The sequence below is a fragment of the Mobula hypostoma genome, chromosome 12 (assembly GCF_963921235.1).
Source record: "Mobula hypostoma chromosome 12, sMobHyp1.1, whole genome shotgun sequence".
In the NCBI taxonomy this organism is placed as follows: Eukaryota; Metazoa; Chordata; class Chondrichthyes; order Myliobatiformes; family Myliobatidae; genus Mobula; species Mobula hypostoma.
Window position 1 is genome coordinate 22,334,972 of NC_086108.1, and position 17,413 is coordinate 22,352,384.

The window sequence follows — 17,413 nt, forward strand, 5'->3', positions numbered from 1 at the left end:
TCCATGGGAATTGCCCTGGGTCTCTGGTACTGTAAAGCACTGTGCTAACTACTATGCCACCATGCTGCTGGATCACTGAATGCAGCAGCACAGATAAGCTAGTTATAAAGTAACATGGGTTGGCGCGTGGCCAAGTGGTTAAGGCGTCAGTCTAATGATCTGAAGGTCGCTAGTTCGAGCCTCAGCTGAGGCAGCGTGTTGTGTCCTTGAGCAAGGCACTTAACCACACATTGCTCTGCGACGATACTGGTGCCAAGCTGTATCGGCCCTAGTGCCCTTCCCTTGGACAACATCGGTGGTTTGGAGAGGGGAGACTTGCAGCATGGGCAACTGCCGGTCTTCCATACAACCTCGCCCAGGTCTGCGCCCTGGAAACCTTCTAAGGCGCAAATCCATGGTCTCACAAGACTAACGGATGCCTATAAAAGTAACATGGGACATTCGTCTTCATTAGGCAAGGCATGGAATATAGGAGTGGGAAGCTTATGGTCCAGTTATATAAAACATTATTTTGGGCATAACCAGTCAGTACGTTGTAGGGAGAATGTAATTGACCATTGTTGCCTGGAATAGAATGTTTTAATTACGAGGAGACATTGGATATTCTGGGTTTGTTTTCCTTGGCATTGAGAAGGTTAAAGGAGCTGATTGAGAAGCACAAAATTATGAATGGCATTGATAAGCTTGATGGTCAGAAACTTTGCCCCTTAGCTGCGGTATTTATAACCAGCGCGCAACGGTTTAGGGTCGGGGATAGGAGATTCAGGTGGAAATTGACAAAGAATTTTGTTTTTACCCAGGGGATCATTGAAACCAAGAATTAATTAATGGAGGCAGGTTCCTTCACAGCATTTAAGAAATGTCAAGTCATGCACTTGAAATGTCTATGCACAGAAGGGGACCGAGTGCTGAGAAATGGGTTATACGATAGAGCCTTTGATTCACTATGTCTGTATCTGTTTCAATGCTTTATGACTATGATTCTAATTGTGGTCCTTTTCCAGATGCTGTTGCAGAATCTGAGATGGAGTTTGACAGAGTACAGGACTTTTCCGGGCCAACTATGTTTTCTGGTATTAAATGTTTTACTTTTTTTGTGTGAAATAACAATGTTCTATTTTACTGTTACTAGGTCTATGCGTAAAGTCAGATAGTTGGGAACAGACATCAGATAATTGCTGCACAGTCTTGGGAGTTATTTATTTTCAAATGTGCATATTGAAAGTAGTCCAAGTCTATGATCTTTTTGGTTGGTGGTGGGGGAAGGTGGTGGAGAAATGGGTGAAAAGGACTTTTTATGTTTGTGTGAGAGAGAAGGATTTCCTCGCACTCAACTCAAGTATGCTCTGTCTCAGTTCTGTGCTGAAGCATACAACCTTCTTCTGTTCTATATTCGGCCTAAAATAGTACTGATTATCGTTAATCTACAGCATGGGTTGTGCCATCAATTTAGTTAGAATATTTCTCATTTTATTCTGTCTTTATATTCAAGGGATTTCTTGCTCTTGTCCTTTAGCTATAATGCCAAGGTTAGTTGCATTCAGGATCTGTCGAATTATGTGTAGAATGATTTAACAAGCGTGGAGCAATTCAAAAAACCCTACAATTAGCAGGAAAGATGTTATTACTTGAATACTTCCATAATCCATATGTTATTTTGTCCCTAAGAATGAGGGGAAGCTGTGTGAGAGGCTACACAAGTTGATGATTTAATTGTGTAGGTTGCCTGATCAGATGGGTTTTGTCATTTACTTCTAATAAATTAATAAAAAAATACTTGTACTGTACTTTGGGAAATGTAGAAGCTGCTGATTAATTTGTTGGGAAATAATATATTAAACCAGAGAGCTTCAATTGTGTGTCACCTTCTCTATGGTAATATGCTAGAAATATATTTGTTTCATAGAAATGCTTCTCTTTTTCTGTGTTCAGATACTGCTACAGTGAGGAGTCTATGTTAGCTACACAGCAGTTTGAGAATTTAGCACAATGTACACCATAATACACTAGGTACACTGCGCTGCTCCATTCACTGACTGAGTGCAGATATCATTTAATATTCTCTAAAATAGAAACAAAGGAATGTAACATTTTGTGCATCGTGGAGGCGTGGCTGATGGATGAGATACCAGATCACGCCATCGAGCCCTCTGGATTCTCCCTGTTCCAGATGGACACATCAAAAAACCTCTCTGAGAAGAGTAAAGGAGGTGGGAGTATGCTTCATGATCAATAATGCCTGGTGCGACCCCTGGAATATGCATGCTATCAAATCCTTTTGTTCCCTGGATCTGGAGTACCTGGTGCTGCTGTCTAGACCTTTCTGGCTGCCTAGGGAGTTCACAGCTGTCATTATCACAGTTGTGTATATTCTGCTGCAGGCTGATACTGACCTGGCCCTCAAGGAACTGTATGAGACCATCAGCACCCTGGAATCTGCACACCCAGAGGCTGCCTTCATCGTTGCCAGTGACTTTAATAGAGCATTGCTGACTAAAGTCTCTCTGAAGTTTTGTCAACACATCCAGGTGAGCACATGGGGAGACAGCATACTCGACCACTGCTACTCTCCCTTCCGCAACACTTACAAAGCGCTCCTTCACCCCGATTTGGAAGATCAGATCACGCCTCCATTTTGCGGCCAAAGTACAGGCAGAAACGGAAACAAGAGGCGGCCATAGTTAAAGCCAAACACTGTTGGTCCAACCAATCGGCCTCCATGCTACAGGACTGCTTTGATGACATCGACTGGAATGTCTTCCATGATGAGGATGTCTCAGAATTCATGGATGGGGTCATGCGTTTCATCCAGAAGTGCATTGGGGATGTTGTCCCCCAGAAATTGGTCAGGGTCTATTCAAACCAGGAACCCTGGATCAACAGTTCCGTGTGAGCAGCACTTACCGTGCGACAGAGAGCTTACATTGCCGGTAATCAGCAGGAACTCAAGAAATGCAGCTACGATCTGTGCAAAGTCATCAAGGCAGCAAAACAGCGATACAAAGATAAGATTCAGACTCAACTCTCTATCAACAACACATGTAGTTTATGGCAAGGCCTGCAAACCATTACAGACTTCAAAGCTAGATGCAGTGGAGTTTCCAACATCACTGCCTCTCTCTGAGGCAAGCTAAATCTTTTTTACGCTCGATTCGATGTTGCCAATTGTGAGCCCTTGAGAAGACTTATAGCTGATGTGACCTGCACCTCGGTCATCTCTGAGGCTGAAGTATGCAGGTGTTTTTAACAAGTGGACAGTCGCATGGTTGTGGGACCGGACGGCATCCCAGGGCGGGTACTCAGGATGTGTGCGGTACAACTTGCAGGTGTGTTTACAGACATTTTTAATCTCTCCCTCTCCCAGTGCCCTCCTGCTTCAAAACATTCACCATTGTTCCTGTACCTAAAAAGACCAAGGTAACATGTCTGAATGACTGGCGTCCTGTCACACTTACCTCAATAATAAATAAATACTTTGAGAGGCTAGTCAAGGACTACATCTGCAGCGTGCTACCACCCACACTGGACCCCCTACAATTCGCCTACTGACACAACTGATCGACAGATGATGCAATAACCACAGCTCTTCAAACCCCGCCTTGCACGTCTAGAGAAGAGGGATGCTTATGTGAGAATGTTGTTCTTGGACTACAGTTCAGCATTCAACACCATAATTCCCTCCAGGCTTGACAAGAAAGCTTTGACCCTGCCTTGTGTTGCTGGATCCTGGACTTCCTGTCAGATCGCTGGCATGTGGTAAGAGTGGGCTCCCTCACCTCTGACCCTCAACACAGGTGCCCCTCAGGGTTGTGTACTAAGCCCCCACCTTTACTCTCTGTATACTCATGACTGTGTCGCCACCCACAGCTCCAGTTTGCTGATGACACTACACTGATTGGTCTAATCTCAAATAATAATGAGGCAGCCTACAGAGAAGAAGTCATCACCCTGACACAGTGGTATCAAAAAAACAACCTTTCCCTCAATGTCGCAAAAACGAGCTGATTGTGGATTACAGGAGGAACGGAGACAGGCTAGCTCCGATTGACATCAATGATCTAGGGTTGAGAGGGTGAACAACTGTAAATTCCTCAGCATAAACATCAAGGATTTCACATGGTTTGTACATACTGGCTGTTTGGTGAAAAAGGTGCAACAGCGCCTCTTTCACCTCAGACTGTTGAGGAAGTTTGGTATGGGCCCTCAAATCTTTAAGAACTTTCTACAGGGGCACAGTTGAGGGCATCCTGATTGGCTGCATCACTGCCTGGTATGGAAATTCCTTCATTTTCAGGACTCTACAGAGTGGTGCGGACAGCCCAGCGCATCTGTAGATGTGAACTTTGCACTATTCAGGACCTTTACAGAGACAGGTGCGTAAAAAGGTCCCGAAGGATCATTGGGGACCTGAGTCACCCCAACCACAAACTGTTCCAGCTGCTACCATCCAGGAAGCAGTACCACAGCATAAAAGCCAGGACCAACAGGCTCCGGGACAGCTTCTTCCACCAGGCCATCAGACTGATTAATTCACGCTGATACAATTGTATTTCTATGTTATATTGACTATCCTGTTGTACATACTATTTATTATAAATTACTATAAATTGCACATAGCACATTTAGACAGAGATATAACGTAAAGATTTTTAATCCTCATGTATATGAAGGATGTAAGCAAGAAAATCAATTCAATTCAATTGTTCCATGCATTAGCTACACTAAAACAAGTGTATTTAATATTGTTTAGAATCAGATTTATTGTCATTGTCTTTGATGTGATATTTCTAGTCTTGTGAGAACACTACGTGCAATGACATAAAATTACTGTAAATTACAAAACAAATAGTGCAAAAAAAAGGAACAAGAAGGTAATATTCATGTTTTGCTGTGCTCTAACTTCTATTTCTGTTTATTTTCTCCTTGTAGATGCTGATTGCCATCACTTGAACAAAAGAGAGCCACAAGACTATGTTGATGCAAAACAAAGTTCACAGTTTAGTGGGCTAAATACTTTTGGTAAGTTTGACAAGTTAAAATTAGTTTGCACGCCTATACTTTGCACCTTTCAGATGTTTTGAGATCATTGCTGTATTTATTATTACCATGGATGTAATTTTATCTATGAGCTTCACTTATGCATGGAATTTTATTGCAACCTGGTGTATATGACAATAAACTAATCTGAGTTTGACTTGAACTTACAATTTTGAGAGTTGTACGATTTGTTACTATCTTGTACTTGAATTCTTATTTGATTTAGCAATGTTACTTGTAGATTTGGTTTGCAAAATATACTACAGTTCTCAAGTGTCTGAAGAAGTCATCTTTGATATTTCCAGAGTGGAATTAATGGAGAGAGGGGACCCCTTACTGATCACCCTTTGACAACTCACTGAATAGCAAGAGCATACAGGCCATTGCTGTGGCTTCTGCTCACTCACATTGGGGTCAAAACACGTGCTGGCACTTGCTATCAAGGCTGCCTTGTAAGTTACCACCCTGGAGGCAAATTTTTGAAGGAAAATCATTTACAAGTTTGTGCTGCTGCCAAAAAGCAATGTGGATTTGATCCTGGCACCTTGTGTAGTTTGCCTGCTTCCAAGTGTCTGTATGGTTTCCACCTGGAGCTCTGGTTTTCTACTACACATCAAAGATGTGTTCCTAGATTAACTGGCTCCTGTAAATTACTCCCAGTATAGGAAGGTGAAAGAAAAATCAGGTGCATCGATGAGTATGTGAGGATAGGTGGAAGGGAATAAAATGGAGGAATGGCACTGACGAGTGTGCTCTCGGAGCTGGCATTAACTCAGTGGACCAAATGGTGTCTGAGTCATGAGTAGTTGTGAGAAAGTTGATCTTGCAGGAGCTAACTCATCTGGTTTAGGGTAGCTACAAGGAGATTAGTCTCAGCGTCCCTGGTTATTAAAGTTCGGGGTCATACAGGGAGTATTGTGAATATCAGGTGTGTATATGATTCGATGCATCCTTGATCTGTGGAGTCAAAAGAGCATATTGGTACTTTTAAGATTATCTTGCAAAGGTAACTGGAGGTGTTGAAAGTGAGCCATTGGAATATACTCTATTAAAGACAGCTGCAGGAAAAAGGATTCCATCCGATGTTAATAACAACCTGCAAATGAGCTCATTTTGGCCAAATTAAGAATAATTCTGTGCTTCAGTTATTCCCAAAACAGGGAGATGATATTACAGTCACAGATTGTAATAGTTATCAGTCTTCCAGATGGTCGCCTTTTAACAGCACAGAGAGTGATTTCAAAAGCCAAATGGAGTTTTTAGGTTGTTGAATATTTGAAAAAGTCCCTTTAAAATTCAATGTGTTGCAGTCTTTAATTTCTTCTTTCTATTTTTTCCCTTGTGTAGCTGATGCTCTCCCACACTCAAGCAAAAGGGAGCCCTGGGGTTTCACTGATACAAAGCATAGTTCACAGTTAACTAGGCCAAATGCTTCTGGTAAGTGGTTGAAGCAAATACAATTGCATTGTGTTTAACAGTTACAGGAGCAGGCAGGGAATGGAGGGAAATAGAACATACGCCAGCATGTGATTAGTTAGATTGGCATTGTGGTCAGCAGAGACATTATGGGACAAAGGGCCTGTTCCTGAGCTGTAATGTTCTTGGAGCAGTTGTGATCCGCTGTGTTACAGGTTGCCAGACGACTGGGACACTTTAATATTATTAAATATATTGGGAAAACACATTAAATTTTCATGTTTCGCAGTACCCCCCAATCTAATTTTCTGTTTATTTTTTTCACTTTTGTAGTTGGTGCCCACCAGCGCACAAGATACAGGGAGCACTGGAGTTTCACTGATACTAAACAAAGTTCACAGTTTAACAGGCCGAATGCTACTGGTAAGTTATAAGTATCTATTAAGCAGTGGTGCATTTGCATGGATTCTTCAGTGCTGGTATTCAAATTCTGGCTTGGTTACTTTTTGCTTTTGTATTTGGATTGCGAAATACTTCACAGTGCACAGGTATCTGGTGAATGCTATCTTTGGGCGGAGTGTAGCCAGTCAAAATCAGAGTTGATTGTTTTCAATGGACACAGTTTGGATTCTCTCACACACTGACATTTCCCAGAGTGTTTTTAGCACAACGGGAAGAAGAAACATGCTCTAGCCTTGACTTCCGGTCTGTCCCTCGATTTCAAAGTTGACAGTGGTCAACTAGCACTTAAATTCCCTGCGTTGTCCAGACTTATGTCCTCTGGAGTTTCAGCAGGTTGTGGAAGCTTAAATGAGTTTGGAATTGCTGTGTCACCTGCTGTTCCAGCAGAGGTTCAACGTACCATAAGACATAGGAACAGAATTAGACCATTTGCCCCACCAGGTCTGTCCCACTGTTCAATCATGGCTGATTTATTTTCCCATTGTACATGGTCTGACAACATATGAAAAGTTTCAAGAGGGACAATCATACAACATAGTGCCTGTCCTGTCCTTTTTGGAAACTATTCATTGTAGAATTTTCCAACCTTGTTTAAGTTAAACATGACAAATTAACTTTCTCAAATGCCTCTGCAAACCACCAAACCTGTATCTACTGACAATGCAATAACCAATTACACATCACCCGCAAATGGAAAAGTTGTTCAAACCTGGCAAAGTAAATCCACCATTTAATTGTTTGGAATTCTCAAGTGACTTGGCATCTAGATCATGGTCTCTTACAATTCATTGGTTTCAGTGGAAAATTATACTCTTGTAACATCACAGTCTCAGGTAAACTGGGAGTAATATCCAAGTCTAGAAAATCTGCCAACCTAGCAAAGTCCTCAGTATGCTGGATTACTGGACTTTTACTGAGTGTCCCCTTAAAATTGTTCAGTGGACTGAGACAGGAGGGTGAAACAATGGTGCAGCCAGCAGAGCTGCTGCCTTACAGCTCCAGTGACCACACTCAGTCCTGATCTCCTGTGCTGTCTGAATCTGTGGTTCCCTTCAGGATTCTGCAGATTGGTTCATTCATTAGATGATAAGGATAAATTTCTTTTCTCTGCTGCTACTTCATTAATCATTTGTTTTCCTTTTGATATTGGGTTTTATATAACTCTGATAAAGTGATTTCTTTGTCAATTAACTTGAGAATAGTGACTCCTTTGTTTCCCAATACATATGTGAATACCCTTAGTTGAATCAGAATGGAACTCAGAATGGATTTTAAAATATTTTTTGTTACAGAAGGCTCATTAGGATGTTATAGGATATGACTGGATATCCTCTGAGGAAATGTTGTGAAGGTTATAACTCTTTGGAATTGACAAGAATGTGGGAATATCTTCTGCTGGTTTCTTAAGGGGCAAAATGAGGGAGACGCTGAGAGGATGTTTCCCACATGGGAAAGTCCAAAACCAGCAGTTGGGCTCTCAGAATAAAGAGGATCCCTATTAAAGGCAGAGATCAGGAAGAATTCCTACTTTGAGGATTGAGAGTCTTTGGAACAACTTGCACAAGAGAGTCACAAAGCCAGAATGTGTGTACAGTATATTCAAAGCTGTGATAGACAGATTTCTTGTGATTAAGGGAATTAGTGGTCACAGGAAAAGAGACAAGGCATGAAGAGTTTCCAGTTAGCTATGACCAGGTGGATGACAAATTGGACCTCTTGGCCTCACAGTCTTATCCTGGCCTTGCACTGTATTTTGTCTTTAATTGTAACACTCGTTTTTGGGATTCTGTTATTGTATATTTTCCTGTACTGCCCTGATGCCCCAATGTGATGAAATGATCTACATGGGATAGCATGCAGAACAAAAGTTTTCACTGCTTTTTGGTACATGTGAGGATAATAAACCAATTGCCAAATTCATATAGGTGGCAGAGCAGGTTCAACAGGCTGAATGGCCTACTCCCGTTTTCACTTCTTGTGTCTTATAGATAGTGAGTTATTTGTGGAGGATGCTTTGCTATCCCTTAATTACTTTACCATTTCCTTTTTTTGAAGTGGTTAGTCATCAACGCTTCAGTTACACGAAGCCCCAGATTTACACTGACAGAAAGCAAAGTTCACAGTTTATCGGACCAAATGTTTCCGGTAAGTAACAAACTGTGAAAGTGCCAAGGTTGCATTGCTAATTCACAAAGACTTTTAAAATCTGAATTTATTAGATCTTCCTGAGTTTCCATTCACTTAGAAAAATGGATTACAAACACTATCTGCTGATGGAATGCAGCCTTGGATGGGCAGTGTTGGTCTCCTTCATACACTTCAGTTACAACAGAAAGACATTTCACAGATTTCACATATTCCCTCCACTCCATAGTGAGAGTTTGAAGGCTGTTGGTGTTCAGGGGATATGTGTATTCCTGTCAACAAACACTAAAAATTAATATGAAGATACAGCAAGGAAATGATGTCTTAGCCTGTTCTGCAAGAGGAGTTGAACATGACTGACAACTTGCTCGAGTTATTTTGGGTCCTATATATGACAGTGCATATGGAATATTGTCTACCGGTCTGGTCTCCTAACAGGAGATAATATTTGCAGTGTTGGGAGCACAAGAGTTCATGAAACTGATTTCTGAGATGGCAGATTTTTTGTGTGAGAAGGGATTAAATAGACTGTATCTAAACTTATAACAATATAAAAAAATAGGAACAGGAGACTAAAATCAGGCAAGATCCTCTTCCTCCAAACACTTTTTATTTCCCTTCCCTATCCCCTGACAAGTAGATCCTCTCCCAAATCAAGAATCGGGTTCAAAAAGGCAGCACTTGAGCAAGTAATAGCACTGTATTGTTATGGTGAGGTGTAATGCACATTAGGCTCATATACTGTATCTTAGTGATGTCACATTATCACATTAGCTATTTAATCTTTGAAGAAATGCCTTTGTGATATATTTAATGTTTATCCTTAAATCTGTAATCCCTTCTCTCTTATAGATGAGGGAGTCAAACATTCAGCACACAAGAATAAACTGAGTTAGAGTTCCATTATAACACAAAATACTAATGCATTAATAAAAGGCAGTGTGTTTTTCTCATGATTCAATTATATTTTAATTTCTTTTTCTTTGAGATGTGTGGATTTTTTTTCTTTTATGATGCATGAGGAACTATGGGCTTAAAGGGAGCTGTTTCTGCTAAGTGAGGATTCACAATGTGAATATACCAGATACCAGTGAGCAAGTATAGCCTCAGTTCTACATTTTACTTGGAGGAGTTGCAGTGCAATTGATAGTTAACACAAGAGATTCTACAGATGCTGAAAGAGCATAAAAGTGGGGGATGATGCACAGATGGAACCAGGTGAGGGAGGGGATAGAAAGGTGAAACAAGAGAGAAGAAAGAAGAAACCCAGAGGAATAGGAATGTTGGTGTCGAACAGATGGAAACCAGGTTTGAGGAAGGTGAAGAGAAAGTGAGACTTCAAAATGCTCTGCCTGTTAGATAGACAGATAAAAAGTTTGTTTAAAGAGAATTACTGTGCATGTAATTTAGGCCAACCTTAACATATTTGGGGATCTAGACATCACTGAGAAAGTCCATCCCTAATTACCCTTTAGAAGGAGTTGATGAGTCATCTCCTGTAACTATTCTTCCAGTGAATGTGATACCATAATGTTTCTGGGTGAGAGTTCCTGGATTTAGACCCATCAATGGTGAAGGAATTTCAATACAATTCCATGTTGCATTGAGAAGGCAGCTTAGATGGTTGTCCTACTGTTGTTGATCTACTCAAGCCACCCACAGGTTTGGGAAATGCTCTCTGAATAGATGAGGGAAGCAATTAGAGTTCATGATGAAGATGGTACATATTGGACCCATTGCATTGGCAGTGGAGGGAATGAATGTTTTGGATCATGATAGGGTATTAATTCAACAGGATGTTTTGTCCTGGATGATCTTACGCTTCTTAAATGTTGTTAGAAAAGTAATTTATCATGCTCCTGACTTGCGCATTATAAATGGTGGAAAGGCATTGAGGTATGAGGAAGTGACCTTGGAAAACATACATATTTTCAGAATTATATTTGCACATTGAAAATTAAATTCTGAGATGAGATTACATTGACTAGACTTGCATTTATTAAATATAGAAGATTAATTGATGATTTACCTGAGTTTGCTTAAGATACCTCATGTACTTTATCCTCCTCCGTTGTGGGCAGTCCCTCAGAATCAAGAATAATGTGTGTTCACTCAGATTTTGAAGGTTTTGAGGTGGCTTATGAGGCCCATATGGAAACAGCAGATAGTAAATAGGATGGGGCAGTTGATAGCCAACCGCGTTAGGGAAAAGGTAGTTTGCAAGTTGGTGCACTCCTTCTGCACATACACACAAATTGATTATTCTCATAGTATATGATGTCGAGATTAAGACCATAAGAGATAGAAGCAGAATTAAGCTATTTGGCCCATCGAGTCTACTCTGCCATTCCATTATGGCTGATCTATAATCCCTTTCAACCCCATTCTCCTGCCTTCTCCCCGTATCCTTTCACACCCTGACAACAAAAACTTATCAGCCTCTGCCTTAAATGTACTCAATGATTTGGCTTCCACAGCCACCTATGGCAATGAATTCCACAGATTCACCACCCTCCGGTTAAGGAAATGCCTCTTCATCTCTGTTCTAAATGGATGTTCCTCTATTCTGAGGCTATGCCCTCTGGTCTTAAGCTTCTCTCAATATAGGAAACATCTTCTCCACATCCACTCTATCTAGGCCTTTCAACATTTGATAGATATCAATGAAATCCTCACTCATTCTTCTAAATTCCAGTACTCACTGGTCGAGAGCCATCAAACGCTCCTCATATGATATCCTTTCATTCCCAGAACCATTCTCATGAATCTGCTCTGAAATCTCTCTAATGTCAGCACATCCTTTCGTAGATAAGGGCCCAGAACTGCTCACAATACTCCAAGTGAGGCCTCACCAGTGCCTTATAATGCCTTTACATTATGTCCTTGCTTTTATATTCTAGGCCACTTGAAATGAATGCTAGCATTGCATTTGTCCTTCTCAGCACTGACTCAACCTGTAAATTAACCTTTAGGGAATCCTGCATGAGGACTCCCGAGTCCCCTTGCACCTCTGATTTCTGAATTTTTCCCGTTTAGAAAATAGTCTATGCCTTTATTCTTTTTACCAAAGTGCATGACCATACAGTCCTTACACTACATTCCATTTCCACTTCTTTGCCCATTCTCCTAATCTGTCTAAGTCCTTCTGCAGGCTCTCTGCGTCCTCAGCACTACCTGCCCCTCTACCTATCCTTGTATCATCCACAAACTTAGCCACAAAGCCATCAATTCTGTCATCCAGATCATTGAAATATAACGTAAAAAGCAGTCCCAACACTGACACCTTTGGAGCACCATTAATCACTGGCAGCCAACAAGAAAAAGCTCCCTTTGTTCTCATTCTTTGCCTCCTGCCAATCAGCCAAGCTTCTATCCATGCTAGTATCTTTCCTGTAATACCATGGACTCTTATCTTGTTTAGCTGTCTTACATGAGGCACCTTGTCAAAGGCCTTCTGAAAATCCAAGTACATAGCATCCACTGATTCTATCTGCTCATTATTTCCTCAAAGATTTGTCAGGGAAGACTTTCCCTTAATTAAACCATGTTGACTTTGGCCTATTTTATTATGTGCCTTCAAGTATCTTGAGACTTCATCTTTAACAATCGGTTCTGATATCTTCCTAATCACTGAGGTCAGGCTAACTTCCCTATAATTTCCTTCCTTCTGCCTCTCTCCCTTCTTGAAGAGTGGAGTGACATTTTCAATTTTCTAGTCCTCTGGAACCATGCCAGAATCTAGTGATTCTTGAACGATCATTACTAATGCCTTCACAATCTCTTCAGCTACCTCTTTCAGAATCCTGGATGTAGTCCATTTGATCCAGGTGATTTAACTGCCTTCAGACCTTTCAGCTTCCCAAACACTTTCTCCCTAGCAATTTCACTCAATTCTGCACCCTGACACTATCAAACTCCAGCATACTGTTAGTGTCTTCTAACAGTGAAAACTGGCACAAAATACTTATTTAGGTTCTCCACTATTTCTTTGCCCCCATTACTACCTCCATGGTGTATTTTTCCAGCAGTCTGATATATACTCTCTCTCTCTCTTTTACTCTTTATTTATCTGGAAAAAAGTATTTCTTCTTTGATAGTATTGGCTAGCTTACCTTCATGTTTCATCTTTTCTCTCCATATGGCTTTTTCAGTAGTGTTACAAGAATCACCCCTTGTTATAATGATTAGTGAGGCACAGTGAATCTGTATTTACCGACAAGTAACTTTTATTGTCTCAACTAAAAAGCATGTGGGTTCACAAACTGGATCCCATTGGAATTCCCTGACCCTCCATGAGCAGTTAATGAAGAGAAAAGGTATTACCCAGGAAAGGAGTCTATGCTGACCAGGCGTCCCTCGTGGTACCGATCTCCACGAGTTCATGGGGTCCTCTTTATCCACAATGGTTGGTCTCTAATTGCTGGAGAGTTATTGCCCCTATGTATTTGGAGCTCCTGACTCTTCTCGTGTTCCTTAGCAGTTGAACTGGTGGATATCCATCCCATTGGCTCAATGTCACCTGACCTACTTGGGTTACCCTCTTACTGGTTCTTGTCCAGGGCTACAACTGACATTGTTCCATGGTTCTGTCCACCCCAGCCTTGTGTATTTGCATCTTCTAACTCTGACTGCTTCAAACCAGTTAGGCTATGTCCACACTAGACCGGATAATTTTGAAAACGAAGCTTTTTCTTTTCGTTTTGACCCTCCGTCCACATTGAAATGGTGTTTTCATCCCCCAAAAATGGAGCTTTTCTAAAACACTCTCCAGAGTGTGTAAATTTGAAAACGATTGTTGCACATTGTAGTGTGGACGGGGTAAACGGAGATATTTTAAAACGTTGTCATGACAACACCACAACAACAGTGCTTTTTCTGCTTCTGCTTGGTACTGCGCAAGCACTGCTGGACGGCTGTTATAACACGCAGTCGGTGTGAACGGCGTGAGAGTTAAATTGTAAAGTGAGCTTTTTTGACTAGATCCCCTAAATTGATTTGATTGAGTCTATCTTTAAAAATATTAATGTCAGAAATACTGTGCAGATCTGGCAGCAGAAGATTCCACTCTCTTGTTGATCTTGGGTAGAGGACAGCTTCATGCGTGTGTTGTTTACTTTATTGTCTACGTTAATAGCTTGTTTGGAGTTAAACATCTCCACTTTCTCCACTGCTTTGCTTGACTCCATTGTCTGTCTAAACGAAGAAGTCCAGTCTGCTTCTTCCAGCTGAGGTTTTCATTGTATTCCTCGAAGACATTGTTGAAAACTTTCTTTCGCTGTTGTTGTTGGTACTCTAGTTTTTGACCAATAGAAATAGCACAACGCCGCCACAGAAACGTAAATATTATACCGTTTCGTCTCCGCTTGTTTTCTGTAGATGTGTCTGCACATGCCCAGTAGGAGTAGATTTGCCCAAATATCCGTTTTAATATGGACAGAGATGTTTTGAAAAACGCCTAGTGTGGACGCCTGTCGTTTTTACTCGAAACCAGCGTTTTCAAAATTATCCGGTCTAATGTAGACGTAGCCTTAAATGAAGTGGCCCAGACAGAGACTAACGAGATTACAGACTGCTTCTTTGGTAGGTCTGGAACTTTACATAATAAATAGCTACTCATCTGAGAATGGTCTCAGGTTTAGCCGGCCGTTACCTGAAGCTCCTTGTGTCCACATTCAATTGCTCTGATTAGATTATCCAAGAGCAAGAGTCAGTTCAGAGCCCACAAAATGGGGGGGGGGGCTGTGGGGGAACAAAGACAACTGGTTCGTCTGCTTCCCTTGTCCTTGATTCATCAAATCCACTCATTGTAAAGTGTAGTTTCTTCTGGCCAGCAGTTGTCTTCTGTTAGTTTTTCAAAACAACCCAAATCTCTAATTACCCACTAATTTTTGCTATATTAGATGCTTTTATGGTTTTTTTGACTTCCCTTTTCAGGCATGGCTGTGTCATCCTGCCTGTATATCAGTGAGGCCTGACATAGCTTGAGAGACCTCTTCACTAAGCAGCTATGCTCCACCCCCAGAAAAAGTGGGGTCTCCCAGTGGTCACACATTTTAATTCCACTTCTTATTCTCACTCTGATATGTCTATCCATGACCTCCTTCTCTGTCATGACAAGACCACACTCAGGTTGGAGGAATAACACTTTGTATTCTGTTTGGGTAACCTCTAACATTGATTTCTCGACCTTCTGGTAATGTGTCTGCCCCCCCCCCCACCTTATCTCCTTGTCTGCCCATCGCTTCCCGCTGGTGCTCCTGCCCCCTTTTCTTCCATGGGCTTCTGTACTCTCCTATTAGTCTCCTCCTTTTCCAGCCCTGTGTCTCCTACCGATCAGCTTCCCAGCTCTTTACTTCACCCCTCCCCCTCCCAGTTTCACCTAACACCTTGTGTTTCTCCCTCCCCACCCCCCACCTTTAACTCTACTCCTCATCTTTTTTCCTCCAGTTCTGCTGAAGGGTCTTGGCCCAAAACGTCGACTTTATTCTTTTCCATAGATGCTGCCTGGCCTGCTGAGTTCCTCCAGCATTTTGTGTGTGTTGTTTAGAATACTTCTTCTTCTTTGGGATGTATCTATCCTGCACCTTTTCAATTTCTCCCAGAAATTCCAGCTTTTGCTACTCTGCCATCAACCCTGCTAGTGTCCCCTTCCAATCAATTTTGGCCAGCTCATCTCTCATGTCTGTGTAATTCCCTTTACTCCACTGTAGTACTAATAGATCTGACTTTAGCTTTTCCCTCTCAAATTTCAGGGTGCAATCTATCATATTATGATCACTGCTTCCAAAGAGTTCTTTTACCTTAAGTTCCCTAATCAAATCCAGATCATAAAACAACACCCAATCCAGAACAGCCTTTCCCTTAGTGGGCACAACCACAAGCTGTTCTAAATAGCATCTCATGGGCATTCTACAAATTCTGTCTCTCAAGATCCAACAACAATCTGATTTTCCCAAACTACCTGCATATTGAAATCCTCCATGACTAACATAACGTTGCCCTTTTGACATGTGTTTTCTATTTCCCATTGTAATATGTAGTCCACGTCCAGGCTACCTGTTCGGATGACTCTGTATAACTCCCATCAAGGTCTTTCTACCCTTGCAGTTTCCTAACTCTACCCAAAAGGATTCTATATCTTCCAGTCCCGTGTCACCTCTTTCTAAGGATTTCAATTCATTTTTTTACCAACAGTGGCACCCCACCCCATCTGTCTACCTGTCTGCCCTTTTGATACAATATGGATCCTTGGTTGAACTTCTTTCAACCACGACTCAGTGATGCCCACAACGTCAAACCTACTGTACCAAGATCTAACTGTGCTACAAGATCATCTACCTTATTTTGTATACTGTGTGCTTTTAAATATAACACCTTCAATCCTGTATTAATCACCCTTTTTGATTTTTGTCCCCATGTTACACTGCAACTCATCCCACTGACTGCAATTTTATCCCATCATCTGCCTGTACTTCCTGACGAGTCTCACTGCTCACTGCACGTAGTTATGTACCAACTGCCAAATTAGTTTAAACCCTCCCTAATAATTCTAGCAAACCAGCCCACAAGGATATTCGTCTCCCTTCAGTTCAGGTGTAGCCCGTCCCTTTTGTACAGATCATGCCTACCCTAGAAGAATTCCCAATGATCCAGAAATCTGAAGCCCTCCCCCGGCACCAGTTCCTCAGCCACGCATTCATCTGCCAAATTATCCTGTTCTTACCTTCACTAGCACATGGCACAGGCAGCAGTCTAGGAGGTCCTGTTTTTCAGCTTTCTACCTTGCTTCCTAAATTCTCTGTTCAGGACCTCCTCCCTTTTCCTACCTATGCCATTGGTGCCAATATGTACCAAGACTTTTGGCTGGTCACCCTCCCCTTTTAGAAATGTTCATATCATATATCAGTGAAAATCTAATTCTGATATGATTGAATGGTGATACTCAGCAACTTTCAGTGAACTGTGGACTTGGACAAGACTTCGCAGTACCTCAGTGTTATTAAGGAGTATACAATGAATTACATATTTTTTCTTTCATTCGATTTCCAAAGTGCAACACTTTACACTTAGCTAGATTCTGCCATGTCTGTGTCCACATTTGCAATAATTGATCCGTAGCTTTTTGTATTCTTTGATAATCCTTTACAATGTCTACATATCCACCAATATTTGTTTCATCTGTAAACTTGCTGATTCATCCATCTATATTTTCCTCCAGATCACTGATGTGTATCACTAACAAGGGTCCCAGCACCGATCCTTACAGACCACCACCAATCACGGACCTCCATTGGAATAACAGCCACCTGCCCGTACACTATTTCTCTTCTGCAGACAAGGACATTTTGAATCC

At 41.5% G+C, this 17,413-nt stretch overlaps 1 protein-coding gene across 1 annotated transcript in view; it reads left to right on the plus strand.

Annotated features, from left to right (window-relative positions):
- LOC134354660 (torsin-1A-interacting protein 2-like) overlaps window positions 1-17,413 on the plus strand; it is a 115,480-nt gene that overhangs the window by 92,481 nt on the left and 5,586 nt on the right. Inside the window, exons 15-19 of the mRNA XM_063063747.1 lie at window positions 1,005-1,073; window positions 4,930-5,019; window positions 6,385-6,474; window positions 6,787-6,876; window positions 8,971-9,060. Of these exons, the coding sequence (XP_062919817.1) occupies window positions 1,005-1,073; window positions 4,930-5,019; window positions 6,385-6,474; window positions 6,787-6,876; window positions 8,971-9,060 (429 nt within the window). The remainder of the gene's footprint in view (window positions 1-1,004; window positions 1,074-4,929; window positions 5,020-6,384; window positions 6,475-6,786; window positions 6,877-8,970; window positions 9,061-17,413) is intronic.